Below are 13,424 nucleotides of genomic sequence, written 5' to 3' on the forward strand. Positions count from 1 at the left end.
AGTTTAAGTTTCCCCCACACAGTTTGTATAGTTGGTATGTTCCATGTACTCCACTGATATACTAGCCAGTGGTTTTTATGGTAACGTGCAGATCAACAAAAAACTCAACACTGCTGTGTGAAAGGAGCTGGACCGTACAACTTTCTGTTATGTAGGACCCTATGATTTCCGTGATGAATCACGGAATCTAGTCAGAAAAAACGAATTTACTGAATAAAGCGGAATGTCACGGAATTTGTCAAATTTTTTATTTAATAATCAAAAGTAGGTCATTACACTTAATTCAAACCGCTATATGGACTAGTATCTGCAAATATTAAGCTGCAAAAATACTATTTAAATATGAATCCTGCATGTTCTGTGTGTGAATGGCACTGACGCGCAGTTTCGCTTACACACATACTGAAGCGCGTGTTATGCTCGTGGTGATTTCAGCGTCTGTCGTCTCACTAAATGAGAACATAAATACATTAACAACATCTCCAGAACTGCTCTGAGAGTCACTTCATGAGCATTTGACCATTTGATTTGAGTAAAACTAGCGTCATAACACATACACAGAACTGTAAAGGTATTCACGGCAACCCGTCAAAATAAAAGTCTGGTTAAATTTGAAGACATTTGTATCAAAAATATATTACTATTGTTCAGTATATTGTACATAGACTACTACTACTACTATTAGAATGAAACAAACACAATTCTTTTAGGATATAATCACACAACATTTCTTCCATGTTTTAATTTTAATTGTAAATCCCCTTTGTTTGCCAAAAAATAAAGTTTGCTTAATTTTCAATAATTAAATGATAAATTAAATGAATGTTATATTCCTTCATTTGATAACCAGAAAAATGTAAATGGACAACACAGAATTTCATAAGGCTATTTTAAGAACAAGTTTGAATACATTTTGAAACATTATTTCATATGATCTTATTTATCTTATTTCATATCATTATTTCAACATGCTGCCGACATGCTGCTTCAGAGCATTATCCAACATCCTGCTTCAGAGTCTCAATCTCAAATCTGGGGATGGAAGAATAGGAGTCATCCTATTGTTTAAATGTGATCATTAAACTTTGAACGGCTATGATTAAATTAATTAAGCGCGAGCACAGCATGTTTCAAAATAAAAACGCATTTAGCAATCACCTAATAGCTCACATGTATGCCAACTTGCCAAGTGTTGTTACAATCTACTGATGATGAATAATGAATATTTTGTGTAATTTATGATGTTTAAATCATACCTGTAAACTCACATTTCGGCCAGGAAAGTTTTGATGACATTTTCTTTTTATATTACCTCCGTATAATGCCCGTAATAACATAATGTTTACTTTATGTAACTGTTCTACAAGCACGACCTTCTGGCAAATAATGAATTTGCATATTCACTTATATTCACATTATATTTTTAGGGTATAATCACACATTTCTTCCATGTTTTAATTTTAATTGTAAATCCCCTTTGTTTGCCAAAAAATAAAGTTTGCCTAGTTTTCAATAATTAAAAGATAAATTAAATTAATGTTATAAGCCTTCATTTGATAACCAGAAAAATTGTAATACACAACACAGAATTTCATAAGGCTATTTTAAGAATACGTTTGAATAAATTGCATATGCATTTACTGTAACGCTGTAGCCCAGGGGCCTATGGTTATCTTAAGGCACCCCTGGTGATACACAACTTTATACACAAATATACCTTTGATATAAATAAACTATAAACTGTATATTTTAATTTTGAAATGTGCGCTATTGAAGTGTCTGTGCGGAAGCTGAACAACAGCCCGCTCACAGCAGGACAGATGGAGGCGCCGGTGCGCTCACTTGGTCTTAAAATACTCTGAAATTTTTGGTCATACAGATAAAAGTAATACATCTTTCGAACATGCAAAGACTCTACGTTTATTTGTATGCACTCAGAATAACAACAAAACGTTGCGCTTCTGTAAAATAATTAAAGCAAACAGGATGCGCTTTCTGCCGTCTCGGTCATGTGAACTTGAGCAAGAAACAACGCTCCGCTTTTTTCATAACTCCGTGTATGAAAAATAAATCTATAGAGTGAAATGTCTACTTTCAAATGAAAAACAATTCAAATAGAAACGTGTGTGTTAGCATGGATGATTTACATGAAATTGAATGTGTGTGCAATGCACACTGTGCATTAAGCTGGATTTCAGTTCAATAAAATAACAAAAAAACTACATTCTGTATTATTATTTTTTACTGTAACTGACAGATTCCGGCCAAACAAACACAACACGGGAGTGGGAGCGAATGGGAGTCATTCTTCTGGGATTGGGACGGGACGGGATTTTTTTTTTTGTGGGAGTGGGACGGGAGAGGTTTGAAAATCCACTCCCGTGTCACCCTCTAGTTCATACACGAACAGTGGTATTTGTGCTTGTATAGGGTGCCACTACCATGTTTGTTTAGTGTTTCTTTGTGTTTCTAAAGAGTGCTAGCCACATTCAGAGTGTGCCCTAATTTTTAAACTAAGGGAAATTGAGACAAATTAACAGTATTTGAGAATATCAATTTTCTTAATTTTTTCTTTGTCTTGCTGTACTTTCTTTTGATTGGTACTTTTTGTGAACTTTTCCATTTGTAGTTCCTGTACCCTAGCAGTGAGGTGAAGTTTAAGATTTTCACTCTTGATTTGATTAAAGTATCATTTGGTTTTATATAAAAAATAATAATCTAACCCAACCAAGAAAATTTAATTCACTCTTACTTCAGAAAATTAAAGCAGTGTTTGTTTGTGTCATTTAATTAATTGTGTTAGCTGGCAACACATATTTAAATAGAATGGAAGATATACCGTATTGACCCGAATATAAGATGATGTTTTTTTCTTGGAAATACATCTGAAAAAACGCGGTCGTCTTATATTCAGGGTCTAGACTTTGACATGTCAATAATACACCCACAACAATAGGTAGCACCAAATACACATAAAACAAGTGTGCCATGAAATATGTAATGTAATGCGTGTTGTAAAGATCGCAAGTAAAAACAAAAGAATAAGAAAACTTACAGCTGAATGAGTCGTGACTGTCACGTTAGCCTGATGGGACCAAACTCCCTTTGTGATTTTAAAATGTAAGACAGTACCCAGATTTGAAGACTACAGTAAGATTTAACTTCTACTGTTAATACGATTTTGGTAGGCTACTATTAGATGGATAGCCTAAATGTCCTAATTCAGATGGGCTACCTGCTTTTTTTTTCATGGTATATCAAAAAGTGTATATATTTTAAATGTGATTGTTGGTACATTTTACCAGTTTTTACCATACTTTCAAAACAAAAATGAAAATAGGAAAAATATGCAATATGAAAATAATTGAAGACAAAATGTGTTTTACTGAGAAAAAACAAGATTTGGTTTTTAAAAAGCCTTTTTCCAAAAGGTACATCTGGAAAAAGGGGGGTCGTCTTCTATTCGGGCCAATACGGTAGATTGTACTGCATGTTAGCTTGCTTATTGTCCCCAAGAGCATAATTTATGTAAGTCCATATGTCTTACTAACAAGAAACTATACTTCTAACCACAGGTTGAGAGCAGTAGTTCCTACCACATAAGTTTGCAACGCTGTTTGGGAATGTTAGTTTGAACTATGGTTTCGGGAAACACAGAATCGTTGAACTATGTTGGTAATGACAGAACTTGCGAGCATAGTTGACTAACGATGCTTTTGGGAAACGCACCCCAGAACGACTTAACTCTAGGGACCTATATGATTATGTGTGACTAAGCGACTACGTTGAATGGCTTAATTCTAGAACGTGTAATGTGTCGTTAACAAATAGATATATGCTGCAAGCAATAAGAAAAAAAATCCAGCAACCACCTGAAGCATGATATCATAATTTAAATTAATTTCATAATTGTCATTGCCCTTTATCTTCTTATTTGTATAGTAAAGCTATTAGGAGTGCTAAATAAATGACAGGAGCATGACTCTTGACACTGCTTGCAGCTGAAATCAACCGCATACATTTAGAATGGTTAATGAAAACATCACCCTTGGAAATAAATGAATGTGTCATTAAGGTTATGCAGCTAATAGTATCACGTAGCCAGACCTTCAGACTGACAACTGAAGGTCTGGAATCCATGGCAGCTTTCATTGGCCAAACTGGTTGTTTGACCGACATGTCAAACAACCAGTCACGGTTTGTTTTGTGTCAGCATCATGTTTCGGGTCATGGAAATGTCACCACAATAACAGATTGGTGTGTATCGGACGTATTTTAAAGATTCTATACCGTGAACTTTAAATATTTCACATACTTTTGAGAGTCCAGCGTTTAGTTGATCCTGATAAGTGCTCGTCGTCACAGTTGTAAACACGGTGGCTTTCTTCTTTCGTGAGGGGGTTTGGCACCACTTTGTTTCCTGGCGGAACGTTAAACAACGCGACACACACGTCTCCCGGAAATCCTGTATAATTCAACCAATCTGATGGCGACTTCGAAACTCCTGAAGTGTTACCACTTTTGTGAGCCATATGCATCAGACATTCAGCCAACGGTCTGTGGGCGTGATATCTGAGGCTGAGACTATGCAGCTAAATATGGCAAAATTTGATTGAAGTGTATACAAGCATGAATGCTTATTTCTCTTTAACCTCTTCTGCTGTTTATATACTTAGTAATTAATTCCGTAAATATGGACAACAGGACATTCTGAGCAACTGTGACACATTTCATTCATGTTTGATGCTAGGTGTGCCATAGTTATGTTAAATGAGGCCCACAAGGAGGAAAAATCAACTCTCCCCTCCAACTAGTTGGACAGTCATTAAGGCACATGAAACCACTGAACCAAACAGAATTCATAGTAAATCACAGCAATTGTGACTGTTTCACCATTTACATTTAGATGTTTCTTGAAAGTTTTGAAGGTCTCAGCATATCTAGTGGAGGTTGCCTCATTTCACCATAGAGAAACAGAGAGGGTGAAAGTTCTGGTAGGTGAGGTATGCAGGTGCATTTCCAATGGCAGTAAGGAAGACTGTGTTCTGAATTGAGCATCTGCACATAACGGAAATGACTCTTAAAAAGACAGTGATCTGTGTAGCACATTTAGACAGGGCTGGCTCTAATTTCTCTAACCTGCATGACCAGGCAGTTGATGCTACATCTTCCAGTTAATTAATTTTGATTTTAAGTGAGTACATATGCCTCATGGAAATGAATGTGTTTACTGGAACAAACATAAACTTAAATGGAACATAGTGGCCCAATTTACACCTGCATGTATGCTATAATAATTTGCATATAAACATAAAGATGTGATCGGACCCACTTTATATTAAGTGGCCTTAACAACTATGTACTTACATTTAAATTAATCATTTGGTACAATGCACTTATTGTGTACATACATGTTTTTACATTATTACATTTATAATTATACTGTTGACCCATCCCTTACACCTTAACCCACCCTTAAACCTACCCATACCACCAAACCTGTCCCTAACCTTACCCGTATCCCACCTCAATAGCAGCAAATGTGTTTTGCAATACAATATGAACACAATAAGTACATTGTACTTAATTTTTGATGTAAGTACATAGTAGTTAAGGCCACTTAATATAAAGTGGGACCATGTGATCACTACATTTTAGGAAAGTCATTGTCTGATGTGGGAAGAAAAATAAAAAAAATCTCAACCCAGTCAAAAGTGTTTTTATTTTATATTTCTTATTTTTTCATATTATTATCATTATTATTAATTTGGCTGAAGTTATAATACAGTCAAAACTATTTTGCTTGTATTTAATATGGCGTATATATGATGAATGTTCAAATAAATTAATGGCATATGTATGAGCTAAATGCTTAACCTATTAATTACTGTGAAACTGCTTTAAAACAATCTGCATTATATAAAGTGCTATATAAATAAATAAAGATAGTAAGCTTTAAAATTATACACAAGATGCAAGGCTATTTTGTTTACTGTAAGAAATGCAGAAAGATAAATAAATAAATTCAAGCCATTAAAATGTAACTTCCATTAGTTGTTAATTGCACAAAGTCAATATCATTTTTTTATTAGAAAATACATAATACAGGTCCAGAATATGGCTGTGATGGAGATGGTCACTGAGAGTCCATTGTGTCTAGTGCTGAACCGGCCTACACTGCAGAGCCTGCCACAGCCTGTGGGAGAAATGCATTTGATACAGCCAGCTATGTAGGCCATTAATCAGTTATATGATCTGGTTTCAAAGAGCTTTAGATGAAGATTTCCCCATCATTTGTTTCTTTGTGTTTTTCTCTGGTTTTAGCAAAATTATGTAACATTTTGGGGCAAATATGCAAACTAGTAAACCAAAACTTGAAACTAAAATGGCAAATATCTCCACAGCTACAGTGAATTTTCCAGGAGAACTGACATAAGCTGGAATAAATGTGAGCCAGACAGCACAGAATATGAGCATACTGAATGTGATGAACTTGGCTTCATTGAAGTTATCAGGCAGCTTACGAGCAAAAAAGGCTAAAACAAAACACAAGATTGATAGCATGCCAGTATAACCCAGAACAGCCCAGAAACCAAGAGTTGAACCTACGTTACATTCTAGAATGATCTTTTCTCTATAATAGCTTAAATTCATATATGGGAAAGGAGGTGATATTGTTAACCAAAGCACACAGGCAATCGCCTGTATTAATGTTAAGGAAACAACACTGAGTTGTTGTTGTGCAGGCCCAAACCATTTCATGACATTACTTCCTGGTAGTGTAGACCTGAAGGCCATTAAGACCACTATTGTTTTCCCCAGAACACAGGAGATACAGAGGACAAAAGTGATCCCAAATGCTGTGTGACGCAACATACAGGACCACTCAGTGGGCCGACCAATGAAAGTAAGTGAACAGAGGAAACACAGTGAGAGTGAGAAGAGCAGCAGGAAGCTCAGCTCTGAGTTGTTGGCTCTTACAATAGGTGTTTCTTTATGAAGATAAAACAGAAAAGATACCATTGCTGTTAATAACACCCCAATGAAGGAGAAAATACAAAGCACCATCCCCATGATTTCTGTATAGGAAAGGAATTCAACCACTTTTAATACACATTTGTCTTTGCTTTCATTTGACCAGTACTCGAAATCACAAGGAAAGCAGTCACTAGAATCTGTGAAGGAATTTCAAGAAAATATTGTTTAAATGTAAAATGCATCATGAAGTTACATGACCAATGGACAGTATTACACTCCACTTTATCTTACATTCATGAAATTTAACTAGCATGTGCTAATTTACCTGTGCCATTACTGATTTCTCCTTCTGCACACGGAATACAGTCATAACAGCAGACAGGTCGGCCTTTTTGCACAGCCTTCCTAGTGCCAGGAGGGCAGCTCTCACTGCACACGGACACAGGCAACTATAGCAAAATGTTTTTTTTTGTCATTAAGTTACCCAAACAATTATTTGAATTGTTAAATCAATTGCTTCATGAAATAATTATAGTATTTATGTACCTGTCCACTCTTCCCTGTCCATAGCATCTGTTCCTGATTGAACTGAAGACGTTGCTCTGAAGGTAGTGAGCTGTCATAAAAGCCCACATGTTTAAACTGCAGACTTCCATCCTCAGCAGGCTGCCAGTTAACCAGGTCATATCTCGCCACTGGATCACCACTTACATCAAAGAAGATATTTTCACCTGTTTTCATAGTGAAGCTCACATCTCTCATATACTGTGATACCTGAAAGTAAAGGTCAGAAACATAATTCATTTCAGTTAGATTTTTCTACTCTGCTTTTTTCTACTTTTAATGTTCTTACCTTTTTTGGTGTGAGCAGCTCTCCTTTGCTGCTGTTGGTGGAGGATTTAAAGTCTTTTAAAACTTCATGCAGTGTGTGTGCAACAGCATACACTGCAGTGTACACTTTATGTTCTATCCGTAGCTCTGAAACATCAGTATATTCATTTTGCAGCTCTGAAAGTTTCTCTGAGCCAGTACAGCCACTGGTACTGAAAGAGCACTGAAAAGCTGTTTCCCAGAATTCTTTTAAAAGTTCATTTTTTAGTTCTTGATCAGGGTGCACATTCACTAGGAACTCTCGCAGACCCATAAGTTTGGCGTTCACTACAGCAAAGCCTACAGCTCCAAAGAGGAAACTATATTCTTTTGTTTCTGCAAGATTTCGAGATGTTATCCATGATTCACTGCCAACCCACTGTATCCCTGTGATGTTATGTTCTGCAATCACGTTCAGGAGGGGGACAAAATCTCCTAAAGAGATAAAAGCCACCACCACCCTGGCGGTGCCTTTTTTTATCACTTCCAGTGTCTTCAGAAACTGTTCTTGTGGATCAGTTCTTAATACGGCCTCTGAGTATTCAATACAGATCCCTTCTTGTTTTGCAGCCTCTTCAAATGCTGCTATCCCATTATTACCGTAGTCACTGTGACTCCTGACTGTCCCAACCCAGGTCCAGCCAAAATACTTGACAAGCTGTGCAAGCGCTCTGCTTTGGTAATAATCACTGGGTATTGTTCTAAAGAAGGATGGATATCTTTTTCTGTTACTCAGGCATGCACATGTGGCAAAGTGACTGATCTGCAAGATAAAGTAGCAGAGTACATTAGCCATGCAGTATATATGCTAATGCACTATAAATCACCACTATGCAGTTAACATAATTGTCATGACGACACTGGTAGAATCTAATCAATTTGAAACATTGATTTATATATTTACACTTATTTTCATTTGGTAACATTTGATTTGATGCATATGTTTTTGGTGCATGTTCCAGAAGTTCATCATATTTATCTGCTACTTGTCTTGCTTAATTAGTATAAGTAAGAGTTCTTACAACAGGTATGTTGAATGGCCCAACCACAGTAGCCAAAGCTGTGGTAGGAGAGGACGATGACTCTCCAACAATGGCCTGAACAGCTGGTGATCTAGAGCAGAATATATCACTCAAAATCTCTTCATAGCCATTCATCAAAGCCATACCTGATTGGATAGCCAGATCTATAGAGTTACAGGCATCATATATTTTATAGCCCAAAGAAACACCAGGCAACAGCTGAGTGCTGTTATTTATCTCCTCAATGGCAAAAATAAATGTCTGAGCAAATTTAAATTCACGCAAGTTTAACCTGTGAAATTAAATCATCAGTCATGTGTAAAACTGCAAAATCATAAGTAATGTTCTTTTTTTTTCAGTTAATCATTAATATCATCATACAGACCTGACACATGTTGTTGACTTTGGTTTGGAAGTGAAAGGATGCATCTTTAGCAGAGCATTTCTGTGAATTGAGAAAATCGCTCCAATGTTGATGTCTCTTTCTGAAGAAAGTACAGGAAAGGCAGGTTGACCAAGCAGACTGCAGACTTGTGTAGAAGCTGGCACAAAGACATGCACCACCACCAGCAGTAGCAGCAGTGACACAGTCCTCTTTGCCATGCCAGTAGTATGTATGTAGGGCAGGTACCTCTGAGACCTGGAACAGTGCTGCATTTTATCATATCTTAAACTGCCCTGTGGGATTGGCATATTGAACCATTTACATATTTCATTATGGAGGAAATGGCATTCTGGGGAAAATTACAGTCTTGCTTACATGTCTCTTTGTACAAGATATAATTTTGCACCATCTTAAAACAAGTTCTGAAAAGGCAAATTAAAGCTAAACAACAAAAGAATGTTTCATACATTTTTTGAAAGGGGTCATGAAATTGAAAAAACAAACAAACAAAAAAAATTTACAAATACAAATTGGACCAAAAATGGGGCTTCACGAAATAACCTTTCTGTGCTACAAAGAACCTTTTGTGCAATGGAAAGGTTCTTTGGATATTAAAGGTTCTTAATGGAACCATACACCCTGCCAAAAAAACTGTTTAAGAACCTTTATTTTTAAGAGTGTACTGGAAGAACCATCCATTTTATTGATACTTCAGTGACTGCCTCAAAATGCATTTCAGTAAAAAAGATAATCTCCAATACAATCTCTGAATATTTCAATAGCAATGGTGAGCTGAGGAGAACTAGCAACTGGCTAGACTCTAGGGCCAAAATATTGACAATGAAGCTGTCACCATTAATGCATTCATCATCACACTAACTAGTCTTCTACCACACTACAATCCATCACTCTCCCTAAGGTCGCAAAACTCTGGACTTTTGGTAGTACCTAGGATAGCAAAGTCCACTAAAGGAGGTAGAGCTTTTTCACATTTGGTTCCAAAATCTGGAATAGCCTTCCTGATAATGTTTGGGGTTCAGACACACTCTCTCTTTTTAAATCTAGATTAAAGACACATCTCTTTGGCCAAGCATTCAAATAATGCATATCATAATCTAGAACTGCAGTTATATCTGATCAAATGCACATTATTATTCTTTAGTTTGGGTTAAACAAATAAATTTTGCTTGGTTGGAACAGCAGCTACGCTAATTATGTCTCTATTTGTTTCTCTGTTTTTGCCACGGGATTGACATTGTATCGTGAAAAGCGCTATACAAATAAACTTGAATTGAATTGAATTGAATTGACTGTACCTCCTCAGCCCCCATATACTACTGACATCCAGCTATGGAGTTTTATCCTCTGTAGAGGACATTATTTTTTTTAGCGATTTCGCTGAGGCCTTACATGTCACAGTTGTCTGGATGTCCTGTAAAGAACCCATTCATGGCTTTTCAGAGATACCAAATGAATGAATGTTTCACCATGACCACTCCCTTTCCTTGGTCTTTAAATATGGCAGACATTAATTTAGTGAACAAATTCAACACCCTTATGGAAATATGATAATATTTTGTAATGATCATTTAAACCTGATTAATTTTCCAATTGTTTGTCATAAATCAACATCTTAGGAAAATGTTATGGAGTTTCCAATCAAAATTTGACCTTCTGTTACGAAACAGGACATTGATTCATACATGTCCACTGTAGAGGACACCAGGACTAAAAGCATGTTTATTACACATTTTGGGAGATACAACAAATGAATAGGGAAATAAATTATATTACAATATCCCTATGACATATTAGATATTATTATGAAAATCTTGCCAATTATTATTCCCATTATTACATATCTTTCATAACATAGTTGAGAATAATTTTTATACAAGCTTTGGCATAAAAATTTAAAAATGGATTGGGGATTTAAAAAAAAAAAAATAAAATAAAAAAAAATATATATATATATATCTGTTTTTGCCTCTTCATGTCTATTCATCTTGCATAGCCGAACACATTTGTAAAACAATAAATAAAAAAGTAGTTTACTAATGACAAAGCAGTTGATACAGTACAGATGCACCCATTACCGCGGGAAGTAGGGGTGCTGGGGGTACTGCTCAGAGCTAAAGAAAAAATGGGGGTGCTGGGGGTGGTTAAAAATAAATAAATTTACATTTTGTAACAAAAAAGAAATAAAACTAATTTTATTCATTTGAATATTCTTTAAAATCATAGGGGGAAAAAGCTTAACGACAATAAGCATCAATTGTCTCGTGACGTCACCACGTCCGCATCCGTCATTGAAGATTTAAAAAATACACCAGTCAACATGGCGCAAAAACGCATTTCAGATTTTTTCGCGAAGCCCAAAAAAATAAAAAGATTACCTTGAGCTGGCGATAAGAAAGCAGACCTGGAGCCTATGCCTAGTGGGCAGCCAACCAGCAGTAGGCATACGCATTAATCTTATTTTGTTTTAGTAGTATTTAGTAATTCTAACAATTCTTCCTGATTATCCAGTCAGTATGGTAGGCTACTCTAAGAAGCCCTTTATTGTGGCCACACTATAAAACATAAGTTAAGTCAAATCAATTTGACTGTGTATAAGTTGTTTAAAACTTTTATCATATACTGATAAAAAAAAAAAAAAAACATTTGTTGCCATGACTTTTTTGATCATATTTCCCCCCCTATAACACGTCTGTACCCAAATGAAGAATTAACAAGCATGTCTACAGCTATTACAAAGAAACAGAGAAAGAGCGAGAGAGTCCATTTACCTCCGCAGCAACTATGTCGCATTCTCGCATCTTGATCTTTAACGTTATCTTTTCGTGGATCAAAACTAATGCTTAAGGTTATATAATAATAAAAAAAACCTTACATCAACAATAAAATAGTACAATGATGAAGTCGCTTAGCTTATATTAAACATAAAAATTGAACAAAACAAATAAACTGATGACTTGGTGTAACCGTGTTGTAACATAAAAATAAAGTCTTTGTATTTTCCCCTTTGTGGCAATTTTGAATGACAATTTTGTTTATAAAATTTGTTACGCAAATATAATGGATTTCCCCTTTTAAAACGATCGTAGTTTTTGGTTCATTGTTATTAAAACAGATCCGTCATAAAGTAGTACAATGGCAAATTCACATTTATTAAACCTCTAACTCTTAAGAAATTGAAGAAGACGGAGCCTATGCTTGCGTTGTAACCCAAATAAATAAGGTTTCCCTTATTTAAAACGAATGTTGTGGTTCATCTTTGTTTTTTAATGAAAACACAGCAACAATAAAGACCAACTCAGTTATTTTAAACGAAGAAATGAAACGTTTATTAATAAAAGTTCTCTTGCGCTTTTGGATCCGCCACCAGTAATTTCGCTTCACTCTTGTCACGTGACTCCTGCGGCTCCGAGCTGCTTGGAACAGACGCGCGGCGCCTCAGAACTGTAGCGTCCCATGTCCAGCTGAACTAAATTGATTTTATTTTTTTATTTCTTGTAACACCGACTACAGGACAAAGCCTGTGTATTGCACACATATAACTTATGTTATAACATATAGCTCCTGGGAAAACTCGAATTTTTTTCCCTCAGCCCCCCCCTGCTCAAAATACGTTCCCGCGGCTATGGATGCACCAAGGGCCAAGAGAGGCAATTTGATGTGGATAATTCCCAGAAACACTGGGCTGTGCTCATGAGTGCCAATAGCAGGGTCAATATTGTCCCTACCACTCTTTGAAAGTAATTGAAAAATATATTGCGGAAGGTATGTATTAAAGGGAAAACAAGATCAACAAATCATTCTTCATAATCTAATTAGGGTGATAAAAAAAAAACATTTGACTCCTTATGCATGCATAACTCGTGCAGTACAATAACGACATGATTTGCAGCAGTCACACTTTTCGTAATGTCTTTAGGCTATAGCATTTTATTAAAAAAATTGAGAGCTTCCTTGTGCTAAGTAGGCCTGCCCTCTACTAAAGATTTTTCTAGTCAACTAGTCGCAGTTATATTAAATTGATTAATATAATAATATATTAACCATACTTCAATATAGGGTATAGGCTGACATATTAGGCTAGAGCCTATTCCGCGCTCAAGCTCGCGCATAAAGCAATTGCCTCAAAGCACCGGCAAAGTGATTATGAA

At 35.9% G+C, this 13,424-nt stretch overlaps 1 protein-coding gene across 1 annotated transcript; it reads right to left on the bottom strand.

Annotated features, from left to right (window-relative positions):
- Positions 1-6,261: 6,261 nt before the first annotated feature.
- On the bottom strand, positions 6,262-9,473 carry LOC107572101 (extracellular calcium-sensing receptor-like). Its single transcript, XM_016258515.1, has 6 exons — positions 9,256-9,473; positions 8,871-9,162; positions 7,832-8,611; positions 7,525-7,752; positions 7,304-7,427; positions 6,262-7,175 (listed from the first exon to the last, which is right to left on the bottom strand). Exons 1-6 carry the CDS (start codon positions 9,471-9,473, stop codon positions 6,262-6,264), a joined length of 2,556 nt encoding a protein of 851 aa, XP_016114001.1.
- Positions 9,474-13,424: the final 3,951 nt, after the last annotated feature.

This window comes from Sinocyclocheilus grahami, unplaced genomic scaffold (genome assembly GCF_001515645.1).
Source record: "Sinocyclocheilus grahami isolate Dianchi unplaced genomic scaffold, SAMN03320097.WGS_v1.1 scaffold1698.1, whole genome shotgun sequence".
Lineage (NCBI taxonomy): Eukaryota > Metazoa > Chordata > Actinopteri > Cypriniformes > Cyprinidae > Sinocyclocheilus > Sinocyclocheilus grahami.